This window comes from Cricetulus griseus, chromosome 7, assembly GCF_003668045.3.
Source record: "Cricetulus griseus strain 17A/GY chromosome 7, alternate assembly CriGri-PICRH-1.0, whole genome shotgun sequence".
In the NCBI taxonomy this organism is placed as follows: Eukaryota; Metazoa; Chordata; class Mammalia; order Rodentia; family Cricetidae; genus Cricetulus; species Cricetulus griseus.
Genome location: NC_048600.1, coordinates 134,149,209 through 134,174,884, shown reverse-complemented (window position 1 = coordinate 134,174,884; position 25,676 = coordinate 134,149,209). Strand labels below are relative to the sequence as shown.

The 25,676-nt window shown below is 48.4% G+C and overlaps 1 protein-coding gene and 1 long non-coding RNA gene across 4 annotated transcripts; one reads left to right on the top strand and one right to left on the bottom strand.

Annotated features, from left to right (window-relative positions):
- Positions 1–1,516: 1,516 nt before the first annotated feature.
- On the bottom strand, positions 1,517–15,296 carry Metrnl (meteorin like, glial cell differentiation regulator). The gene is made up of 4 exons (XM_027425303.2): positions 14,909–15,296; positions 9,454–9,839; positions 3,119–3,178; positions 1,517–2,138 (listed from the first exon to the last, which is right to left on the bottom strand). The coding sequence occupies exons 1-4, from the start codon at positions 15,106–15,108 to the stop codon at positions 1,819–1,821; spliced, it is 966 nt and encodes a 321-aa protein (XP_027281104.1). The 5' UTR covers positions 15,109–15,296; the 3' UTR covers positions 1,517–1,818.
- A 27-nt stretch (positions 15,297–15,323) lies between these two features.
- Positions 15,324–22,834, top strand: LOC118239230. 3 transcript variants are annotated; one of them, XR_004770928.1, is made up of 3 exons: positions 15,324–17,108; positions 17,826–18,158; positions 19,283–22,834. It is a non-coding gene; the product is annotated as an uncharacterized LOC118239230 (long non-coding RNA). The 3 variants fall into 3 exon arrangements; XR_004770927.1 differs by having other exon boundaries at positions 19,280–22,834; XR_004770926.1 differs by having other exon boundaries at positions 17,826–19,420; positions 21,976–22,834.
- Positions 22,835–25,676: the final 2,842 nt, after the last annotated feature.

Here is a 25,676-nt window from a genome sequence, read left to right as displayed (position 1 = left end):
CATCACCAACTGTTGCTTCAATCCTCATCCCTGGGCACCTGTTTCTTGTGAGCTGGCACACACTAGAGTGGTGCACACCTAAGCTAGCACCCCAGCCCGGTGCTCATTGGCCGTATCAGTCTCTCCTTGGTCTTGCAGCAGAAGCTGCATGGGAAGAAGCACCTAGTGAATAAATAATACAATTGGGTCTATTTACCCATGAAACCTATACCTGGAGGGGAGAGGACCCAAAGTGCCTCAAGAACTGGTAAGGGCCACAAAGTTCTCAAAACTTGTATAGGAGGCACCAACTCCAAGAAGGAGGTCCCAGCCAGGATGCTAGCAGGACAGGACCTGTGAGCTGGAACACAGAGATGAGATGCAGTCCACACCCAACTCCCTATACTGGAGTGGATATTCTTTTTTTGTTTCTTTTTAAAGTGTGTGTGTGTGTGTGTGTGTGTGTGTGTACATGCACATGTGTGCAGGTGCCTGTGGAGGCAGAAGAGGTTGCTAAGTCACCTGGAGTTGGTGTTATAGACAATTACAAGTCACCTAACATGAATGCTGGGAACCAAACTAAGGTCCTTTGTAAGAGTAGTAAGAGCTCTTAACCACTAAGTATCTCTCCAGCCCCCAAAATAAATATTCTTTCTCCAGAGTTAGTATTTATTGTAGTTTTTGGCTGTGACCTAGTTGGAAGTGGAGTCATAAGCATGTGAAGATGAGGTCAGCAGGGTGGGCCCTAAGTCAGTGATCTGTGTCCTCCTAAGACAGGAATTTGACCCAGACACATGCAAAGCAGAAGTCACATGGCAGGGAAACCAACACCAGAGTAAGATGGTCATAGGCCAAGGATGCCTGGAGTCACCAGAAGCTAAAATGTCCCTCCTGGAATCTCTAGAGGAGATGTGGTCCTGTTCATACCCATTCTGGCTTCCAGAACTGTATGAATTAAAGCCTTCTGTTTAAGCCTCCATTTGTGGAGTTTTTTACCACAGAAAAAAACACCCTCTGAAGAAATGGTGTCATTAAGTAGGCTAGCCCCTTGGTGTCCAGACATTTGTAATGTGCATTTGGCAAAACTTGTGGTCAAAGGACAAGTACTGGCTCAGTGGAAAGGGTACGGACAGATGAAAGGCAGAAGGCAAGAGTGGCCTGGTAGGGAGCAGGGAAGGAGCACAAGCCTAAAGCTAGGCAGCACCGTCTAAAATTGTCCTGTGAGCAAGAGGTCTTGGGACAGCAGTTCCACAGCTGAGCAGAGAGGGTTCAATGCAGGCACCCATCTGATAGGTTAAGATGGGTCTAGCAATGTGCTCAGATCTTGGTCTTTCCACTCTGGAATGGAAGAAGCCTACAGACTGGGAAGTTTCCCAACTGTATAGATGGTCTTTAAAAACTGGAAATAAAATGAATGGAAAACTAAAAAAGTATTGGTTCCATACATTTCTATCACAAGAATAACAAGGTTGAGTGATAACCATGGAAGCCCCATAGTCTCCACAACCTAGCTCCCACCAATATATCAGACCAAATGCAATGGCTAAAGTCAATTTTCTAAAAACACTATTAAATGGCATACCAAAGGTATCCTCAGACACAATAGTTTGTTTCCTATGGACATTTTTTTTTTACAAAAAATATAATAACTTAGTTTGCATTTTACAGCATTTCCAATGGGTCAGGGCATTCTCGGCTGAGACCCAGCATGTACCTTCCCAGTTCAAGCACCAGGCTGGACCCATGCCACCACCCTGCAGCCTCTATCGGGATTTGATAGAGCAACCGAGGACTCAAATTGTGGCTCATTTGAAGAACAGTACCATGTCACCCAGCAAGTCACTCCATATTGATCTCACAAGGATTTATGCCCCTCTCTTCTGCATTCCTGTACATCCTTTGAAAGTCACTAAAGCGTGGGGCACATCCAAGCTGTGCCTCCCCAAAGTGCACATGTCCAGTGAAGAGGAATTCCCCATGTCCTGGCCGTACACCACACTCCAGCAGTGTTGTGACATGGCCCAGCCAGTGGCCACTGCCCTCAGGAGCTGGCTGGAAGACCCTGATCTTCTGACGGTGAAGCCTGCTCACCCGCAGGTAGATGACTGATGCTTGCTGCTCTGGCACATGGGTGACATCCTGGATGAAGCCTTGGACAACTGCAGAGGAAGGAGACTGAAGTCAGCAGATCTAATGGGCACTGTCAACAATGGCAGGCACATCACCCTGGGCATGTCCTTGGCTATCAAAGACTGAACCTGACCCTGAACCCACGCTCTCACCTACTAGCCTTTAGAATGCTCAGTGATGAGCAGCCGTCCATGATATTGACAGTGTCAGACAAAAGTATTCCACTGAGCATCAGCTACACAGAACATACTCTTCAGGTAAGAACAAAAACATAGCCAAAATGCTCTGCAGTTCTGGGTCCTATCAGGCTTCACAGTGCAGCTCAAAGGACAAGAATGATGTGAGGGGAAGGGACAGGGAATGGTTAGGGCCTAGAAAGCAGAGCAACAAGGAGTCAAGATCCTACCAAGTGATAGTTCTCGGCTTTTGGATGAGGGTTTGAGTAGGGCCAGCTGGGCCCCAGCTTAATGTAGCAACTCTCTCTTATGGCTGCAGTTCAGCAAGGACTGCCCCTGGTCTATGACCAAGAAGAGCACTGTGCAAACATCCCTGACTCCAAAAAGGCTTCCAAAATCCCAACCATCTGGATGAAGAATGGGCAGAGCTCTGAGCTGGGGCTGGTGCAGCAACACACCAGGCTGCCCTCTGAACCATTTTCCCAGAGAACTTCTGAAAAGTTACTGGGAACTTAAAGACTTCCAGAGTCCCCAGGAGGTTGGGAGCTGCTGTGCACAGTGAGAACACACTGACACTGATTTAGGGCCCACCCTGTTGACCTCATCTTCACATGCATATGACACACCTAGAACGCAAACCCCAACTCTGCCTGCATGTATGGTGTGCAGACTTACCTTAGTGCACACAGTGCATTGTACCCTGTGATTCCATGGTGAAGCCAGGTTAAGCAGCTTCAGCCCCCTACATCCCCCAATACACACACATAAAAGAAATCAATACTGACTTGGAAAAGCCCTCAGACCCTGCAAAGACAAACACAGGACAAACTTACCAAAGTCACTGGTGCAGATGGCAAGGAGGACCTCAGTATCACTGCAAGGTCGACATGGGGCTGGGGAGGAAAAGAACAGGGTGGATGATACAGCTCAGACAATGCTGGTTAGTCACAGACCCTCCCCAGCCCTGACACTGCAGAATATAAAGTCCTGCCTCCCTACCCTACATTTGAGGACATATGTTAGAACCACACAAAGTCAAGGTGAGACCTCTGGCCAACTCCAACTCTACCATGGAGGTGAAAAGCAAAGCAGGAGGCAGACCAACTTCTGTCAAGCCAGACCACTTGGCCTTCCTAGCTCATGCTGTAGCCACAAGAACATGAGCCCAGACAAAGGAGTTCCATGCCACTCCTGTTTACCTTGTTAGTGTAATTCCAAATAAGCAACAACTCTACTCATACGAAAACAAAACTGTTATCACATGCCTGCCACAGTGCAAAACATCCCCAAGCTGAACTGAAACCATGTGTCTATACCACCTACCAAAGCACCCGCCCCAGGGTCTACACCATAAAACGACAGGGGCATCTCACTGCAGCATGATGTCTACTTCCCGATCATAGCCCCAATGGAGAATCTCACTCAGCCCATCTGCCCCTGGCATTTCCTACAAGAACCAAGGCTACAAAGTCTGCAAAGAGAGTGTTAACTGAAGTAAGGGTGAGTGGGAGTAAGTGGGGGAATCTGTCTCTTGTGGGTATGGGGTCTTGGGCTGTGACCATTTGTTTAGCCCCTACACTAGGCCTCTCTAGTTATATACTGTAAAAGCCATTGAATTGAGTCCCACTTACAGGACTCTTAGCCTGAGCTACCCCACTGGTCATCCCCTTATCTCTAAAGATAGCCCTCTCCTGCCCTTTGTCGCACTTCCCTGGTGTGGAACAGAAACTGGCTCAGCAGCTTTTCCACAGACCACTCAAGTGGATTCAAGAAGATGGAAGTTTGTTATTTGCTGTGAATATGTCTCAAGGCTTTGTCCTCAGTTTCCTGATTGGGGCCAAGTTCTCCAAATAAACAGAAACCCTGAGGTATAAAATCTCAGTAGATAAATTTCCCTAGGGCCATTCCCTTGCAAAGGCTTTGGGGCAGCCCTTGTTTTTTTTTTTGGGGGGGGGAGGGGAGGTAGCTTGGTTCTAAAGAAACTCATGCTACCCACATGCCTGGAGGCCACACAGCCTGACCCAGAGTGCTGGTGACTCGGCCCCAGGGGAACCAAGACAACATTCATGTGGGCGAAGGGCAAGCAGGCCAAGTGTTTCCAGGCCAACAGAAGTTCAGAGAAACTTTATGAGGTCCTGAAAGAGTAAGCTTCAGACAAAGCCTTAGGGTTTACAGTGTCCCAGTCAAGCACAGTTCTCAGTGGACCCTTGGGCTGGGTGTGTCTGGGGCCCTATCCTTTGGTCCTACCCCAGAAAGGGGGTGGGGTGCCTCCCAGCCTCCCAGCCTCAGCACTGCTGACTCACCCACCCACTCACCTGCCAGCACTTTGCTTCTATTTAGTTATCAGAAAAGGGAGAAGCTGCAGAACAAGTACAACCTGTTGGCATCAGCAGAGCCCATCAGAAAATTAAGCACTCCCACCCCCATGTCAGCTTTACAGCCCAGAGACTTCTACTAGCAAGACCTGGATGCAGCCAGACTCCTGGAAGCTGCAGTTTCCTGGTCCCCTGGATGTTCCCTTTCAATCCTGGTGGGCCTGACACTTCTTTCCTTCCTGTGATATTTGCTTGGGTCATCACAGCCCCCAGCACTGGGAGTCACCTGATCAACTCTGAAGCTGCCGAGGTGTGTGGCTTCTGTAGCATACTGTTCATCCTCACACTGACTAGGAACTAGTGGCTCATACTGACTGTGGGCAGACTTGGGTTGGTCTGATCCAGAACATAGACAGGGCCTGAGCACAGGAGTACTCCTGCAGTATAGGAGATCTCAGAGCCTAACATTCTAAGCAATATTAGATTCAGAGCACAGTACTTTGGTCCTACCCCAGAAAGGGGGTGGGGTCTTGCTAGTAGAAGTCTCTGGGCTGGTTAGCACCTGTGCCAACAGTGCCTACAGGCAGGTATTGACCCTGGTGACCATAGCCCATCTGAGGATCCCTTCAGGATGGAGGGCAGCAGAGGCCAGGGAAAGGGTTGAGGGTCAGGCCACAGTGTTGAGAGTTGGAGACAAGAGTCCCCAGAAGTTACCCTAAAGCACCCCAGAGTTGAGAGTTACCTAAGTTGAACGGGGCACCAATTTACAATGGAGAGGAGCCCAGGGGCAGGGATCCCAGGCCTGGAGATGTAGCCTAAAACATGTCCATGAGTTTTGCCCTCTCTGTGAATCATGTGTGCTGAGACCTCAGGTAATATAAGCACAGAATATGGGGAGACCATCCCCTTCAGTTGTGCTTTCTCTGGCTCACAGTTACCTGCTGGATATGCTCCTTTGTCAGGCTAGTCAGCCTACAGATCTGTACAAGCCTCAGTGAGTCGGTGCCATGAGCTAGCAGCCCACCCGAGGCATCCCCATTTTAATTCTGAGCTTCACTTTTGCAGAACTCAATGTGATGATAAGGACCTCAATCTAGGAAGAATTATTAAACAGTCAAGTTCATACCAATGCAGATGCTGGCATCACATTTCCTGGGAGCCACTTTGGAAACCAGGCAGGAAAATGCATAAAAGAAATCAAATGAGGATAAAGAAAACAGAATCTAAGGGAGCCTCCTGAGGACACCTGAAGAGTCAGGTGAGGGCTCACTCTGGGCACAGTTGCCTAAAGGGAGGAAAAGCAAATACAGGCAAGAATTGCTGGATGCTAGGAAGGTCTGCAGACCTTGTAAGCCAGACCAACTGGTGTGTAGACAATACTGCCTAATGAGGATAGCCAGGATGACACATACAGTTCCAAAGAGAAAATCTTATACACCAGAGCCCTTTAAGATCCCTAGTACACTCTGTGACAGATGGTAGGTACACTGATTTAACAGGAACAAAGAAGCAAGACTAGGAGCTGAGGCCTAGACTTCCTCAATGATCACCAATACCAGGTTCCACCAGAAGGATGATGACCCAAGGGATTCTCTGAACCCTTCATCCTAGCAAGGAAGTCAGTGGAGACAACACCCTCCTTTACCCAAGGCTGGGAGAGGGTTATGACAAAAAATAATTACAAGATAATTATTGTGGCCTGAGAAACCACCAAGGCAGGAACAGACCAGAGGATGCATAGCTCCAAATATCATGCCCTTTGTTCTCTAACTTCCAGTACACAATGCTTCTTCCCACTTTAAGACATGGCCACTGCTGGGCACGGTGGCACACATCTTTAATCCCAGCACTCCACAAGCAGAGGCAGGTGGATCTCTGTGAGTTCAAGTCCAACCTGGTCTACATAGTGAGTTCCAGGACAGCCAAAGCTACATAATAGGGAGACCCTGTCTCAACAAAACAAACAAACAAAAAAGACATGGTCATCAACCCTCACACCATCAGGGCAATGCCCAAACTCTGAGTCTACCAAAGGGACCTGGGCAGCGGGACTCCAAGTAGCTTCTCAAGCCTAGTAGCCACAAGCAGATTAGGATCTAGAAAGAACAAGCAGACACACTGAGAAGTCACAAGCTACATACACCCTGTGAGCTCGACCTCTATGGGCCAGTAACAGTGATGGGAATGAAAAGTGTCCACCTCTTCAGCTATGTGTCTGAAATGCCACTACTGCCACCAACCCCCTCATTTGGCCTCTCCTACAGTTCCACAGCAATGGTAAAAGTCATGAGCCCACCAGGATGGAATGGAACCAGAACCTACCCAAGCTGTACCTGTTTCCTGAACCAGACAGATCCTCTCCCTTGCTGATCACACCACAGTCATTTCTCCCACATAGCTGAGCCAAGGGAGGTCAGCCTCCAGTTGGAGTTTTATCTGTAGTCAGATGTATAGCCTTTAGAATTCTGCCAGATTTCCCTAAGGGTCAGAGGTAGTGCCAATGCCCAGATATCCTGAGCAAGGCCACAGGGGCAACAGATGCAGGGCAAGCAGCCAAATCCAGCATCACAGATGCTGGGGTCACCTCTCATATGACCTATCTATGCCCCTGGAACAATACCATATCCCACTGCTCTGGTCTCTTCCATTTTGATGCAGCTCACAAGTGAAATACAGAATCCTAGTGGACATTAAGCTAATACTGCAAACACTCTGATGGAACTCTCCTAGAGCAGTGGCAGGTTCCCTCCTTTCTGGGTTGGGAGCAAGGCTCACATGCACATGTGCAGATTCATACTCACACGTTCTCTCATGCACTCTTGTCTGGGTTCCAACTCATGGCACCAGTGTTCTCTTGAGTCAGCACAAAGGAGAATTGATTCATCTAAGAGCTTGTCTGTCTCTGGCACAACCATCTAGGTCAGGTGGACTCTTCCTTCTCTGGATGATACTGCCTTAACTCTGGTTTATATCTTATTTCTGGAACTGGACAAGGCCAGAGTAGAAAAGGAAAAGCCTGCCACTGGCCACAGAGACCTTGGGAGCTGGCCCAATCTGAGCAGAGCAATGGCCAGCACTAACATTTCATATTATACACCCATTCCTCAGGCACTAACAGTTCATAATCCTCATTCTCCAAGAAAGCTAAATCTCCAGGCTGAGACCATCTCAACCCTGAGTTAACTGGTGCTCCCTAGGAAGGGGGCACCCAGCTCTGAGTAATACAGATGTCTATGACTGTTTTCAGCAATGCTAGGGTTGGGCCAGAGCTCATAGCCACCTCAGTCTTAGTCCCTGTCCTGAGTTTTGATAGTCACTGTGTAGTGACTGAACTAGCAAGGTGTAAAAAGTCACTGTAAGTTTGATTGCAGACATCCAGGACCAAGCAGGTGTATGTTTTAGGATAGTGAGGGGACCCTGAGTCTCAAACACAGCAAAGTCCTAGACACAGAGATAGCATGACATTTGACCTGGTACCCTGCCTTATGTGAGATCCCGTGGCTTGAGAGGTGCACAGAATACTGAATACAGGATTACAGATAAATACCTATGCTAAGGTTACTGTCTTCCTGAAACCCCAGGAGAACCTGAGGCCACTCAATTGATCCCCTCAGGTCTCCCTCCTTTAGCCTGGAAGTATGGACACAGAAACAGCAGTCAGCAAGGGACAGAGAGGAGACAGGGCAGCTCTTGGGATATAAATCAGTCATCCTTGTTTATGACTAAAGAAATAAGACCCTGTTGGACCACAGTACAGCATGTGAGACCTGCCTTCCCCTTATGTAGGGTCCTGATGCTGACATCTCTCTACTGTCCACTCACAAAGCTACACAATCCTGAATGCAATTTGCCTTCTCTCTCTCTCTCTCTCTCTCTCTCTCTCTCTCTCTCTCTCTCTCTCTCTGACACACACACACACACACACACACACACACACAATATCTGCTTGTGTCAAAACAAAACAAACAAAAACAAAGCCAAGTCCACAGCTTCAGTTATCAGGCACACATGTCACCTCATCTGGCATTCACCTGGTCTTGGAGAAATGTGTACCAGAGCTTCATTATCAATCACTATTCAAATCTGACCATGCATTGGTTCCTGAGGCTGCTATTCTGTCCCCTGGGAACTCCTCCCAGGCCTACCTACTTCAATCCCTAAGCAGGCACCTGGCTACACAACTCTCTCAATCTCAGACCCTAGGTACTTGCCAGAATCTCCATGCAGAAGCCTCTCCATCAGGTTCTTGGCTCTATCTTGCGGAGATGAAGCTGGGTCAGCTGTGCTCTCTCTGGAGACCTATGTGGTTTTCTTAATCCTGACTAATATTCATTCACAAAAGCCTTGGAATATCACAGCTTTATGTTGTTCTGCTCCTCACCCAAAACTATCTCAAGGTTATGGTAGACACTACAAACCCAAGTCAGTTTGTGGGACAGATGGAATGGTAGAAGCCCCATCTCGAATGAGTTATAAAGAGTCCTTTAGGGATCAGACCATCAGCCACTCTCGGGGAACACAGCCTCCCTCATCTCACTTCCCCAAGTCAGAAACTCCAGGGGCATAAAGGCACACCACAGTCAGAAGTCTTCTTAAAGGAGGTCTTTATTGAAAAGGCTGCATTAGCTTTAAGACCCAATACTCTCTTACCTTGCAGTCCCTCAGTAGGACAAAGGGCTCTCGGGATAAGCATACCACACTGAAGCCACAGACACAGGAATGTTTCATAGAGGTGAACAAGGGAGAGGAAGAGAAAACCCGAGTACTATTTGAATGAACTTCCAGTATTACTGAGAAGAAGCAGCAGGACTAACGGTTAGCTAGCCCATGATAGCCCTTCACAGGGTACTCACCAGACAGCACATGCAGGTCCAGTCCCCTCTGCCCACTCATCAGCTCATACTGGAAGCCTGTGGTCCTCCTGCTGATGTCCTGTTGGGGTGTTGCCTCTACAAACAGACCACCCCGCTCTAGGCTGAAGCACTGCACCTGGCCAGGCTCACCACCGAGGTCCCGTACCAACAATCTCAGTTCTCCAGTTTTTTCCAAATAAATATTGGCCCCAGAGGAGTCCCTGAAAGGCTTGATGCACACAGTGAAGTTCCTGGTAGGTGAGAAGGTGTTGGGCCGCAGGTTTACAATGAGGGCCCCGGTTGGGTACATCCACTCCACAGAGCCTGCTGAGCAGCGTAGGTACACCTGCTCCACCTCCTTGCTGTGTGCCTCTCGGGTCAGCCCGCTGTGGGAAGAGGGGACATAGTCAGGCAGGACCTCAGAGCAAAGATCCCCATATGCATTCACCCCACACATAGCCTCACTCAGGAGTCATTCACACTCACCTGACACATGTTCAGGTACCCACCACTCTTAGCTTCCAGTGGACCTACCCCAAGAGTCAGTCTGAGCCAGACAAAAGCTCTGATGGTACAGGCCATGCTGGCTCCCAGACCCTAGATACTCCTCATGCTGCACCTCAGGGCACCAGCGTCTCAGTAGGTTCCTTAGCCAAGGAAATGGCACCAGGAAGTGACAACAAGAATGTTCTGGGTAGTCCAAGGCATGGAGCAAAGCAGCCCAGCAGGACCACTATACCAGCCAAGGTTTTGGACCACTCAAGGGAGTGAAAGAGAAGGAAAAAACTTTTGTGTAAAGATGCCATGGATGTACTATACTACATATGCAATAAAATATTCCAGGGAGCAACTTCCAGTGCAGTGCTTAGCCACAGGGAATAAGAAATTTTTATTTTCCTTAAGCCACTGATCTGACCATTTTTTCATTCATTTCCAAACCTTAAGTTTTATATCACCAATCATATTTTTTTAAAAAATAAACCCAAGGGCCATTAAAGCAAGATTCATTATAAGGGAAAAGGAAACATCCCTTGGGCAGGGGTGGGGAGAAGTCTAGGGACAAGAAGACCTTTGGATGGGATTCCTAAAATAATAAGCTTCCAAAAGTAATAATTTGGCCCCACAAATGCCAAATGAAAGGAGGCATGTAGTATGCAAACTCCTGGGAGGCAGTATTGTTTTCAAAAACTTGAAGCTGCTGAAAATGCAGTAGTTTCTCCTGCTCAAACTAAAAAGCAAAAGTCAGCCTGTTGCTAAGGTTATGTCATAACCACAAGTGGTCTTGGACAGAAACCAGTGACTTCAGCTAAGAGTTCTATTACATGAATTTGGTTCTGATCAGATCTCAGACAGGTTCACCCACATTCTTAGGATTTTTATGCAAAATAAAAAAGGTTATATCCAGAAACTAGCCCAAGTGAGTTACCAGAAACCCTTCCTTCAAGAGAGAAAATGTTTAACACATGGCATACCTTTACTGCTAGTGACTCATGCTTCCGGCCCCCAAAACCTCATTTTGTATACAAGGACTGAAGTAGTCTAGAACTGCAAGTCACCCCGCAGACCACATCAGAGATAAGCATTGCGGGTGAACCCCTCCTGACCTGCTTCCCACCCCCTACAAAGCCCTGGGCCAGACAATAGCCAGCACTACCCAAGACACACATGTAGTACAAACTTAGAAATTACAGTCAATAAAACTCACACAAGCCATCTGACACCTATGTAGGAATAGGCCTAATTATAGGCCTACTGGGCCTATGTGAAAATTAGATTAAATGTCAAGTAGCTGATACACATGGCTAAAATCTAATTGTTGTGTTTTTTTTTGTTGTTGTTGTTGTTTTCTCTCCTGTCTCCAGCATCAAGGAACAGCTGATATTTGCACCAGGACAGTCATAAACCTCAACTCTCTTCCATACAAAGCAGCCAGCATGAGGTTTTGCTTCCTGAGGCTCAAGAGGGTGGAGGCCTCACCACAGAGGATCTGTGGGCCTCAGACCACTGAACCTCAGTGCAGCAGAGGTAGATAAAGGGGAAGACTATTCTCCATCCACAACATGGGGGGGACGACACACGGACGGGACGGGACACGACCCAAGGGGACAAAGGCCAGCCCACAATGCCCAGGTTTGGGGCTACCATCCCATCAGTCACATGCATTATGTGGTGGCTATTGCATTCCACTTAATTAGAAAGAACAATATGAATGCAGGGTACCCACGGAAACAAGGAATCTGTTAGCTCACCTCTACTGAGGCCTAACTAGCTAAGGGAAGGATTATGTATCCATCCCAGGACACATATATCCCTTATACTCTCTTAATATATTGAGGTCAAGCTGGGCGGTGCTGGCGCACACCTTTAATCCCAGCACTTGGGAGGCAGAGGCAGGTGGATCTCTGTGAGTTTGAGGCCAGCCTGGTCTCCAGAGCGAGTGCCAGGATAGGCTCCAAAGCTACACAGAGAAACCCCGTCTTGAAAAATAAAAACAAACAAACAAACAAAAAAAACCAAAAACAAAAGAAAGAAAAAAACTCAGATCAACAAGAGAGATTTCACACCAAAACTAGTGCAATATGCATAATCTGTGTTTAGAGAAGTAGGAACTAAAGTAAAGGGACCCTCAGCCTATGACCGGACAGAGACCTTTAAAGATGTCATGACCAGACATGCAGGTTCCCACTGGAAACCTAGTACCCTAAATCCCCATTTCCAATACCCAGTACCATAAATGCAATCGCATCCTAAATGACCACTGATCAACAGGACTTCACCATCCTCATGACATGTACATGATATACCAGCTACGCAAAATAAAGCAAATCCACTGCTGTGATTAAGCTACAGTACAGACAGAACTAACCCTAGCCTACACCATAAAATTGACAAGGCTGAGTTGATCATAGATTAAACTGAATAAATGGTGTGTATGAGTGTGTGTGTCCTGAGTAAAAGCACAATGTCTTTCACACTTGCACATGCTGGACAAGCACTATACTGTTAAGCCATATCACTAGCACAATGTTTGTTTGTTTTGTTATTTTCAATCAACAAGGGTCACCCCCCAGATGAACACTCATATTAGAGTGGCCTTGTGAGACAAAGTGTAAATTCCAGATTGGTATGAGGACTCGCTGATGTGAGCGGGGCTTTTTCAAGTACACTGCTCATACTGGGACAAGATAAGGGTCCCTAGAAAGGTTTGGGATCCAAGTGAAATCTAAAGCCTCTGCTGCTAAGTTTTGCCTTTCATTTTCTACCTTGCAAGACAGCCCAGGTGTGACTACACCTGCCAAGCGCCTGCTGGTAACAGCGGAAAAGTTCATGGTCCACATTTATGGCACTGGCTAATAAACATGGACAGAGAAAGGGATTTCAAACTTTCCAACTCGGAAACACCTAGAGCCTACATGAGTTTAACAGAGTGGCCAGTGCTATGGAGAGCAACTCCCTTTCTATCAGAGGCCAGAATCCAACTTTTTGAACTTGCTCCATCCAATGATTTGTTCTAGACTGCTTGAAACAATAAGTCATAAACACTGGAGAAGCAAGCACACCAGCATGCTGGGTAGTAGTAAACTGGCCTGTGAAGTAGGGGCAATGGCTCTGACACAGGGGACTTTTATGTGTTCTCCCAATCCCACCTACCCACATCTACCGGGTGCCTTCCGCTGTCTTCCGCCAGGCTGTGCGCTCAAGCGGATCCCAGAATAGGAATGAGTTTGTGTTGATGGAGGAGGAGGCCCAGGTAGGCAGGCATAAGTGTGACCAGTTACTTGACACTTCCCACAGCCTGGCTCTGGAGGTGGGCAGGGGAGAGAGGAAATCCAAGGGGGCAGAGAGCCAGCTCACAATGCCCAGAAATGAGTTTGAGTGCTGCCATCCAAGCAGTCATATGCATCACGTGGTGGTCATCTGGCTCCACTTAAATGGAAGGAGATTGGACCCACAGACATAAAGTGTCTTTTAGTTTATCTCTACTCAATCCCTCTCAAGCTAGGGGAAGGCCACCCCTCACCACAGATCCCTGGGCTGGAGGAAGGAACCTGGAAGAAAAGCAAGTGTCTGGAAATCTCATTCAAAGGCAGGAATTTGGTTTCTGGTTTTGGTCTGCTGTAACAAGGCACCCCAAAACCCGAGGTTAGAGTACACTGATTCAGCAGTGCAGTCTGTGAGCAGAGAGCTAATTACCATCGGGAAAAGGGCAGCCCCATAAGAGCTCAGCATCACAGGCTCATGGCCAGCTCTGTGATGGCGCCAGCATTCCCGAAGCCAGTCCTCCCCCAGATCCCATCTGCCCTCATCTACTGACTCCCTGCTATTGAGGGACAGAAGGGATTTCTACTAGAGAGAGAGCTAAAACTCCCTGAAAGGAGGTGCGGGAGTATTCAGGAGGCAGCGCTCAATCTTCCAGTCCAAGCACTCCAGCAGGGGTCATTATGAGGGTTGGTTGTGGTCTCCGTGGTTTCCTCAGAAAGTTAGGCACTCTAAGTGTATAACTATTGATGCCCTGCTTACACAGAGCCTGGGCGTCATTCAACATCCAGCCTTCTCAGAAAACCCTCTTCACCAAAATCACCCACCACATACACTGCCCGCATGAGACCAGATCGTGTAACCTCACAGGCCTGCGCAGGCTCCCTGCCCAGGGGGTGAGCCACACCAGACGCCCACCGCCGCCCCAGTCCACGTTTTCAGTGGAGACCCGCATCTGTGCAGCGCGCTAGGCAAACCGCTGAACTGGCAACTTGCAGTGTATAAAACTGGCTCTGCAAAGAGAGGGGGCCGGCCGCCGTGCCTGACGCGCCCTCAGTGTCCTAAGCAGCTATGACTCCTCAGGCACCCCGCCCGCGCACACTTGTGACTTGCGCTCCTTTCCACACGTCACACTTCAGTTAAAACAACAACAAAAAGTCCTGGGCTGTCACCGCTGATGGGACGGGGTGGGGTGGGGGGAGTCACAGCAACCCCGCGCCCGGCTGCCAAGGGCGGCTTGACCTTCACCGAGCGGGCGCGGGGCTCTATCCTACTGCGTTTGGCCGCGGACAGGTGTCGATCCCGTCTCATTGCCCCACAGACGCGACTAGTGCTGCAGCTATACGGTCGCGTTTGGACTCCGCGCTCTCCGCGCCACCGCTGTCCCTCTCGATGTGCACTAGACCGAACCTTCCTTAGGGGTCAGAAATCCCAACCGTTGGAGCACCGAACCCGGAGCCGGTCAAGCTCAGGGAACTCATTTAGGACTGAGATACGCGCGCTGAGAGTGGGCGTCTTCCGAGACCGACCCAGACACTGCCAACTCTTTTGTTCTGAAACCAGGGCTAGGGCGGGGGTCACCGAACTCGGCCAGCATCGCGGACCCTACCCCGCCGCCACCACCAGCTCTGCATCTCTCAGCCGAGGGCTGGGCCGGGTCCAGAAGGTCCACGCTGGAATCGCCGGCAACACTCACCTCCCCTTCCAGCTGCACAGGTCGCTGGAGTACTGCGCGCTCGCGCCTCCCAGCAGCAGCAGCAGCAGCAGCAGCAGCAGCAGCAGCGGCGGCGGCGGCGGCAGCGGCGGCAGCAGCGGGGGCGGGCCGGGCCCAGGGCCCGGGGACCGAGGCCACTGCTGCCCCGCGCGCCTCCGGGCCGCCCACACCGCACCCCGCATGCTCCGGCCCGGTCTGCGTCCGGCGAGAGCTCGCACCCAAATAGTAGACTCTTGAACCACTTGGCCACTGGTTCCGCTTACGGGCTGATCACGTCTCGCGTCGGCAGCCCATCCCGGCTCGCCCCTGGCCGCCCACCACAGGAGCCGCCCGAGCCGCCCAAGCTGCAACCAGAGAAGCGAGCCGGCTGCTGCTAGAACCTCTGAGCTGGCAAGTTCCAAGACCCGGGTCTGGCTCAGCTGGGGGGGGCGGGACCATGAAGCCGCTCCGCCCCCGTCCGAGCTCCGCCCCTGCCTGGCCTTTGGCCGCGGCCAGCAGTTCCGCCCGGTGCCAGCTCAGAGATCTGCGTCCTGCCAGCTCCGGCCTGGAACGCCCTGGTATCACGCAGCAGATACTCAGTGGTCAGCATCTCGCTGCACAGAACACGGGAAAGTGTAGCTCGGAGTAGGGCAAACGAAGACACTGCAGACAGGAGTGCGTGCGAAGGACCCGAATAAGATCCGGGAGGAGGACTAGGGTTGGAGTGCAGAAGCTGTGGTGATGGAGATGCGAGAGTTTGGGGCCTAGGGGAACTGTACTGGGCTGCATGAGGTAAAGAAACCTGAGACTTGGAGTGTTTGTCGATTGAAGCCGAGCTCCTGCCAGAAGCTAGCCTCCATCCTTGAAACAGCCTGAGTGGCCTTAAATGAAGTAGGGGCTTTGTGGACTTCCTGGCACCCTCCCTTACCCTCCCCGAACTCAAAATTTGCTTTCGTGGAGAAACTCTGCCATTAGTAAGAGTTGGCAGCTTCTGCGAGGGTAGGCTATGGAGCATCCAGCCCACAGAAAGGCCTCAGGTGTGCAATTCCCAGGCCACAATTCCAAGGAACCTGTGGTCCCTGTGTGTAGTGTATCCTTTATAATCTTGAAGCTAAGTTTGGGGCTGGATGTTTCTTTACAGTGGAATCTATCTTGTGTGGGACTTTAGCATCCTTCAGTCTTGGCACCCATTCTTTGTATCAATAGTATCTCCCCTCCTACTCCCAGGTTTGACAACTCAAATGGTCTCCAAACATCCCTCCCACAGAAACACAAAATAACCATCTGGGAGTTCAATCTGGAAATGAAGGAGGGTTATTCCATCAGTGTCTTCCTTCTATGGATAGTCATATACAGATCCTAACATTTGTCAGGGAGTGGCACACGAGAGGACTGAAATGGGGAGATGAGGAGACACTCTCTTTGGCCTGGAGCTTGATTCAGAAAAGGCATTGAGAAGGCAGTGAGTCAGGCATTGTTCATCTGAGCTCCAAAGCCCCCAACAATATCAAATGATGGAAGAAATTGGCCTTGATACATTTCAGGAGGAATTTCAAGTGACCGATGGGAATGGGAGTATTGCAGGGTGCCCCTATCCACCAGGAGAGACCTAGAAGTTTAGTTTATTGGATGGTGACCATACTGAGAGCAGGAGAGGGACAAATTTATAAGTCTTCAGGACAGAGGAAGAGCTAACACCAACTGTGGATTCAAGGCCACTAAAGAGAGCTGAGAAAAGGTGAAGATCCTGTGGAGCTGAAAAAGACTAAGTGCTGAACAGTCCTACAACTGAGCAGGTCTTTCTATGCAACTAAAACCCACAACTGGAACCCTACATAGCATAGAAAGTGATGTCACCCTGAAATCCAATGCCTAGTTTGAAGCTCCAGGTACACACTTGTGCATTCAGAGTTTAGAGGCCTACTCCACTAACTCCAAGGCCCTTTACACTATGGGCCTTGCCCCTGTCACTACAGAGTTACAGTGTAAAGAATTACATGAGCCAGGTGATAACACCAAGCTGGTGAGGAAAGGAACCTGCCAAGTGCACACTGTAAACTCCAGCCACTCTCTGTATAGCAATTCCTCTTACCAGGGGCTCTGCAGAGCTGAATACACTATTTGCATGTAACCAGTCATGTCTCAACCATCTTGGAAAGGCTATATGGCTTGTCACAGTTCAGACCATGCATCATGGAAGCAGGTAAGAGTGGTGTCTAGTGCATTGAGAGCTAAGGACCTGCAGTCACTAACCAGTGTCTCAGGTTGACCAAAGCTGGTTCTATCCCAAGGGATGGTACAAGCTCATGTGTGTAGTGATAGATCTGCCGCCACACCTGTAGCACTGACCACGCCTTTTGGGTGTGGTCACAGGTGAAGACAAGATGGGGAGGAAGGGTTGGGGATCGGAAGCCCCTTAGCCCCTTCTGTTTGCAGAGAGCATCAGGGAGCAAGGTCTGTCTTCTCGGAGCAGGATCGCAGTTACTGATTGCTTTCCATGTAAGTTATTTACTAATAGACTCCACTTAAATTTAGTGGTCTGGCGAATCCTTATAGCCACTCCTTTACATGTGCATTTGTCAAAACCAGTGGAACGCAAGAGTAAACTGGAATGTAGACTTTCGCCTTTAATTTATGACATACCAATACTAGCTCATTGTTTATTGCAGATATATTAAGACAAAATGTTAATGACGGTGGAAGGAAGGAGCAGATATTGGAGATTTCTCTATTTTCTGCTCAGTTTTATGTAAATCTTTAAAAATCAAATTTAAAAAAAGGTAAGGGTGAGTATTTGCCTACTAGGGTTCTTGCAAGAATCCTATAGGACATCAGGGAGCCTGGCACTGTCTTCCAGGACCCTGATCCTCCTGTAGGATCATGGAAGCAATAATTTCTTCATTCTGTTCTCCTTTACTAGTTTTCAGAGCTGCCCCTGGAATAACTACACTATGCTGGCTTGCAGAATTTTGTGCTGTAAAAAGCCTCAGAGACTCCTGGCACCTGTTCTGACCACTGTCCTGCAGCAAACCCATCTTCAGAGAAGATAGCCCCCAAAAGACAGAGTTCCTAGAGGCAGGAGAATTATGTAGTCTAAGGCTGTTAAATTGCCTACCAACCACTGCCTCCTTCCATGCCTAGTTCCTGGTGTGTTGATCATGGACCTGTAGGGGCCTGGGACAGTGTCTCTGAGACTTTCCAGGTCCCTTTGGGAAGTTCTGTAAGGAAAGAGCCTGACATATGTCATTCCATGGTAAGTGAGAAGGGACTACTTCTCAGGTAACATTTTATAGGCTAAACCCACAAAGTACTCCAGCATCTCCCCCTGCCCTGCAGTGGGGACCCTCAGTGGTCCTTACAGCATTAGTACAGAATTTGGTGCAAATACCTATGATAAATCTCAAGTGCTCCTGGATAGAACATCTATAGGTGGTCAGCTGTGAGACTGAGAGGGCATGTGACCTCGCAAATCTGAGGACCAGGGAACAAGTACAGGATCAGCTATGTATGTGTGGCCCCAGAGACTTTCTGCCATAAAATGTGGGCTAGCACATTTCATAGGACCCAGCAACAGAGAGGAGATGCTGGGGTCTAGCTCAGTGAGACTGGATACCTCTCAACCTTTTTAAACTTTAGCATGCACATAGACCCTTGTGACTGATAGACTATGTGGTTTAGATACCAATGACACATTATGGTTTCCACAGTTTATGGTGTTGGGTCCCAATTTTGGACCTCAGTTAATTCCAAAGTAGGATAGCTCTGATTCCCAGAGTGAGACAGTGTTTCCGATGTCAGTGTATAGCATCTCATCTTTGCCTGGGAGCTGGTAATCAGAGGCTCTTGGGGACAAGATTCAGGCATCTCTCCTTTAATGGAAGGCACATTAGTGGGAAGTCTCTGTTTCCTCATAGCAGGGACTTTGTGCCACAGACACAACTTAACAGACTGGAAACAGTGATGGGTTTTGCCTAATCTTGAGGTTTCCATTGTATATCGATGACTATTCTGTTGTCCAAAAATGGCTATCTCTAAAGAATTGCCTAGAAAAATTCTGTTTTCTTTCAACATTTGAAAATTTTGAGGCCAGTCAGCCATGGCACTGGTTTGCCTTTTGGTGTTCATATGAGAACACCTATCCCACTAGACTGCTCAGCCCCAGCCCCCAAGTGATCTGTCACCCTAGTATCCCCCTCTGCTGACCTCTGGCAAGGACATAATTATCATAATTGTGGTCAAATGATGCACAGAGACCCAACGCTTGTAATTTAACATTTAGCAACTGCAGTGAGTAACCTGTAATTACGACATGAAACAGCCTAGAGGCCTCAACTCGGCAACCTTCACCTAGCTCCTCCTAACCTAATTTTCTAGCAGGTTTGCTGTCTGTGAGTCAGAGAAAAGTGGGAGGAAGAGAGTCACAGCTGTCTTGGCTGAAGCCAAGGGCCTCCCTCAAGTCCATAGAGCAAGGGGCTCAGATTCAAATCCAGGCAGACTGGCCATTTATAATCTAAGGTATGTAAATATGGGGCACAAAAGTACAGAAGGTTGTCCATGGTAACTGGAAGAGCACAGCTAAGGGGCAGCAAGCTGTAGTGACCCCACCAGTGGGCAATTGACTCTTGTGGCAACTCTCAAAAGAGAAGGGATGGCCTTAGGAGAGGTTCAGCTACATCAAGATTCATACATGGAAATGACAGCTTGACACTGCAAGTGGACCCTAGTTGTTAGTCAAATAACCATAAAGGCCTGAACAAAGAAACCAATGATATAATACCAAGCCATCGCTGTGCAGTGGTGGCATTTTAATCCTAGCACTCAGGAGGCAGAGGCAGAGGCATGTGTATCTCCGAGTTCAAAGCCAGCCTGGTCTACAGAGTGAGCTCCAGGACAGACAGGGGTACACAGGGCTACACAGGCTACAAAAAACCAGGGTTAAAAAAAAAGAGTACCAAGCCAGCTAGCTATGTGTCTAGCCTAGATAGGCTGCATATCATGATTTCTGATCTGAAACAGCTGATGTATATCAGCAGTTGCCTGTGAAGCTGGGAGTCAGATAATTCTGCCTAGGTCAGGAGAATGTGTAGAAAAGCTGAGCACCAGGGTAAGAACTGAAGGGCAAGGGATACTTGTGTTGGCACCTGGTGCTATAGTAGCTGAGAGCATTGAGCAAAAGTATGAAAAGCAAACTCAGAGAATAGGGTGGAATGTGGTGGGGCCACCATATGACAGTGACCATAACCTAGGGTGTGGCTGAGTGGCCCATACACATTGGTCTGTAGTCACTTAGGACATCAGCTAGAAGGACTAACCTTCTGATTCTCATGACAAAAATGGCCAAAGAAAATCTACTTCCTGATGCCTAAGGAAAGAGCAGTGTCTCCACACAGCCACCACCTAAATTTCTGTGTGTGCCTGAAACATTAAAAAATTGTAGTAGCCAGTCTGTCCACTTTCCCAAGGAGAAGGCTGTGTATATACCTTGTGTTCACATAAACATCCCCCAAATTATATAGTTGTCACAGAAGTCACAGACCTTTCAGCTCTGTCTACAAGTAGATGGACCATAGACACAAAAGACTGTGACATAACCAGGAAGCTGTGCACAGACACCAGCCCTAAGTGTAATGGGGTTCACACTAGTGTACCTTTGATGCCTTTGGACCCTGAGCTGCTGAGAAGCATCCATCTGCTCCTCACCAAGCCTAGTCCCCCAAACAGCTAGGGAGGCCACAGGGCAGTAGCATCCCACCTAGAGTACACCACTGGCATGAGAGCCTGGTGCCTGGTTGAGAGCTATCTTGGGTGGGTGTTACCCGGAACCTGGCAGGTACTCAATCTGCAACTGAATCCCAGAATGCACTTATGCCTGATCTACCTGTGATCACCCTATAGAATAGCAAGATAATTCCAGATAACAACAGGAAGTTAGCACCCAGCAGATGCCCTTACTTTCCTGAAATTTCATAGCTGAGAAAAAGACTCACTCCACCATGTTAGTGGTATCTACTTTCTTAGATAGGAAAGCACCTCCAGACCCTAACAGGTTCTGTAACCAGTTAAGGGATGGGAGATTGTGTACCTGTGCCTGATGCTATCCTGCATAAGGCCTAATCAGCCTCTGCTAAACTAGAACTCCAGTCCCACCAATGCTGCAGTGCCCATAGACTGGGAGATAGACCCTATTGATCTGTCATGTTGGGAAGGCTGAACTATGCATATGTGGGCACAGCCCTGACTGAATCAAAGGTGGGAAGCTGTCTGTATGTAGGAACAGGGGGAAAGAGAACAGTGTGATCACCACTCAGTAATTTCCCAGCTGGCTTGGATTTGGTGTCTCTCCTCTAGTTCATAGCTGAGGTCTTCAGTGAGAGACCCAGGGCTGGCCCTCCCCAAAAGACAACAACTTGCATCTCAGTGACTCAGTCCAGCTGGCGGGGATGGCTGTAAACTATGATCAATAAGAGTTTGTCAGTGGGTCCTATATCTACCCATATTATCAACCCTTCTAGTCTTGTCTTTGGAGAAATGATAGACTCTGAGTGTGTAGCTAGAAGCTGTCCCAACCCAGAGGGTCTGAAGCCAGACTTTAAGCCCTGGAGCAATGAGAGGCATGAAAGTGCTATTCCAGGGCAGGTCCCCAGGCTGGCCACATCTGAGACAAAGGCAAGAACCTGGAGTCCACCTCTCCTGATGGTTCCACTGGACAGATGGTTCCACCCTGAGTCAGGAGGCAAAGGTATAGCCAAGCTCAGGGGATATTAGTTGGATCAGGTCTTCTATCTCTAACATAGCAATATGTTACCTGTGTGTGCTGCCTTGTCCCCAGGCAGGGAGCATCCAATGCCCCAAATATATAGCTTGTCAGATTCAGTATCCTTCACCCCAGCCCACTATACAGTGTCCAACGGGGCTTGTAAATAGCTGGACAGAGACCTCAGAGGTGAGGGCTGGGTAGGTAGATGTTATGTAAAGAAGGGGTGATAGGACACAGGGTGACCTAATACCATCACATTGGCAGGGGTAATACTGAGCCTTACATACCTTCTGTGCCATCTGTATCTTGCCAGGTGGAGAAAACTAAGGAATCCCAGGGACTAGACAATGGTGGCACACACCTTTAATCCCAACACTCTGGAGGCAGAGGCAAGCGGATCGCTATGAGTTTAAGGACAGCCAGAGCTGTTACACAGAGAAACCCTGTCTCAAAAAAAAAAAAAAAAGAGGAACCCCAGTGGTTTTCCGACTGCAAGAGTGGTTGATGGGGTCCTTCCAAGATTGCAAAATTGTGAGTAAGCATCCTATTCCTCAGCATCAGCCCCACTGGGATGGGATTTGGGAAATCTTTGACCCACACAGCAGGTTCAGACAGCCCTTGCTACAACATGGGTTTTAGGCTCCAAACACCATGTCCAGGCTCTAGCTCTAGCTTTTACCTTACCCTCCCCATCTTTGCGGAAGGGACACTGTGCTTTGTTTAAATTTTTAGAAGTGAGGAAACACGGAGGAACTCTCTTTTAGGCCATAATGGTGGAATATGGCTGTCAGTTCAGCCTCGAGAAAGACAGCTGAGCTCAAGATGCTATGGACCCTGGACTCCCTCCCCCCATTCTCCTATTTTACAGTCCCCTCACCCTTTACCAGATTGGCTTATCCATAGGTGTTCCTCTTTTTCTACCCCGTGGGAGGACCTCCTTACCCTGGCTGTGCTCACAACTGGTCTTTGAATCACGTGGAACAGCCAGTGTTGGGTATACTCCCTGTAGGGCTGATAGTTGCAGGCAACCCACATACACACACACACAACCTGACCCTGGGAGGGTAGCACAAGCTGTGTAGAGGGAAAAACGATGAAACCACATTAGTAGGAAGAATAAAACCACACATATTTATATACAGTGTGTAAGTGTTACAACTCTAAGAGGAAAGGTATCCTGGCAGCCTAGAAGCAAGGAATGGCCCTTAGAGTATTCTGGGGTGGGGGGAGCAGGGTCTGGCAGTTGGAGGTTCTCAGGGGTGGGCTCTCCTTTTATCTACTGAGAAACAATCAGGGGTTGGGGAAGGGGGGCATTATCATCAACATTATATCAACAGGACTACTTCCTGTTGAATGGGGATGTTGAAGTCCTTGCAGGCCTCTGGGCTAGGGGCTGGTAATCCTCTAATAGCAACTGATTAAGTTTGGCTAGAAATCTTTTGGATCCATTGTTAAGGAAATTCAGACGAGAAGCTTATAAGGCAGGGTACAACTAGTAGGATTAAAAACAGGAGGAAAGGGGGTTTAAGAAAGGTAGTATCAAGCCAATGATGGTAGCATATGCTTTTCATTCCAGCACTCAGGAGGCAGAGGCAGGTTGATCTGAATTCAAAGCCAGCCTGGTCTACAAAGCAAGTTCCAGGACAGCCAGGGCTACACAAAGAAACATTGGCTCAAAGAAAAAAAAGTACCAAGTTCCAGAGACATCAAGCTGTTCCTCATGTTTTTTGGAGATCTGACAGGAGTTGTTGGATCTTGTCTTTTACTATACCCAACTGGTTGACACTGAAGCAAGATTCCTCCCTGAGGAAGAGGCAAAGGCTACCCTTCTCTGCTATTAGTAGATCTAATCCTTGCCAGTTCTGTAGTACCACAGTGGCCGGCAAGTCTATTTGACCCTGGAGGGGATCTTGGATGAGCTGAGAGGAAAACTGATAGCAGAAGTTGTCACCACTGTTCTAGTGGTGACGCACAGTTTTGTCATCTCTAATGGTTTCTAAGTGGTTTGGATAGAATAAGACTTTTTTTTCTTAAAGCTATATAATAACCTTCTTGTTCTGAATGGAGCAGATCAAGTGCCCTATCGTATTGTAGAACTACTTTAGCTAATGAATCTACCTATTGATAGTTTTGGGTCTATTTGGCTCCAACAGGAACCTTTCCTAGTACACCATTAGGCATTATAGGTAGTCATTTGTCTGCTACGCCAGGGAGTTTCCTAACATTCCAGCCTTTTGTAGGCCTTTAAAGGCCTAGAAAGTTTGGAATGCTAGTCAAAGGTCGGGAAGGGATTTAAGCCAATGGGCAAGGCCACAAATGGTGGTGGTCAGTTTGTCCCAGGAGGGACACACAGCTGATATTCTCCAAAGTAGCCAGGCAGTGTTACTTAGTAGCTGATATGTGGATGTTAAGGTCTCATACAAGAGATGGAATGGCCATGAGGACAGAGAGGTGGGCTCAATGTAGTCCACGTTCCCCCCCACGTGGCTGCATGTGACAGGAAAATATGGAAGGCATATTTGTAGTCTGTATAAAGGTTTAGGGATTGTCCCTTTGCTAATTGAAAGGCATGGGTAAGAACTATTAGTTCAGCTCATTGGCTTATTAATTCTGGCTGGAAGGGTCTGTACCTTGATCTCCTTGGTATCTGAAACATCCTGCCTTTCAGATCTCCTCATGTAGGAAGGAACTGCCATCTGTGAACCAAGTATAGGTGGCCTAAAGTAGGGCTACCTGTGTACGTGTGTGGGATGAGGTAGTATTTCTTGAAGGGTTTTGAAGCAAGAGTGAGATGGGGAATATAGCAGGATTGATCGGGAAGGAGATTTGAAATGTTGAGAGGCGGGCTCTCAGGAAGGGGGTAGTGTTTGGAGACCATTGTATGTTAGAAGGACCCCAAGGGCATATCCCTCATTTTCTGTAACATAGAGAGAGAAGGGATGATTTAAGTCTGAAAGGTATAGGGTTGGGACCTGGAGGAGGGTCTGTTGGTACTTATAAAAAGGTTTGGTTATTGGTGCAAGGAGGGTTTGTGTGAGGTGCCAAGGACTGTCTCATATAGAGGGTAAGCAAGAAGGGAGAAAAGGTACTCAAGAGTATAGGAAATCATTCATCCCTGGGAAGGGCAGAATTTCATCCTTGGTGGTTGGGACTGTGAGTGTGACGTGAATGAATTATGTGTTTTCTGTCTCCGGTAATGGCTTTGTGAGTTGGAATAATAGCTAGCCTCAGATAAGTAACCTGAGGGGTAGACAGCTGGGCCTTAGAGGATAAGACTGTATCCCTGGCCATAAACAAAGTTTAGTAGAGTAGAGGTATCTGGCTAGTTAATTCGTAAGGCTGGACTACAGAGGAAAAGATCATCTACATACTGTATAAATTTGGATTTAGGAAGATACAAAGAGAGGAAGTCAGAGGCCAAAGCCTGGCTGGGTAGATGTGGGCTGCCCTGGAACACCTGGAGTAGGGTAATCCAAGTAAGGTGGATATAAATTTGGGTGTCTGGGTCAGTCCAAGCAAAGACAAAGATAGTTTGTTACTCAGGATAAAGGGGAAAGGAAAATAAGACATCCTTGAGGCAAAAGACAGAAAAAATGAGAGGTCCCTGAGAGGATGGTGGAGAAATTAGGTACTATGGGGTGAAGGGAACCACTGCTGAGTTGATGTCAGAAATCCTGAACCAAGTAGTAGGTTCCAAAACAAAACAAAACTGCATTTTGTGGCTGTTAAATAGACATGGAGTACAAAAGGCCTTTTTTTAAGAGGTCTGAAATAAGGGGCTTAAGTCCCCTGAGACTTTGGGGGGAGAGTGGTATTGAGTCTGGGTAATGTAATTGGTAGGGTTTTGCCATTGGATGGCAAAAAGGGAATGATGTTTGGTTATAGAGAGGTTTTGGGTGTCCCATACTTGGGGATCCACCTGGGAGGCTGGCAAAGGGAGTGGTGTGTTGGATTGTGTAGTTGGGAGGAGAAGGAAGAGGGAAACAGCAGGACAGCCTGGTGTCAAGCAGATGA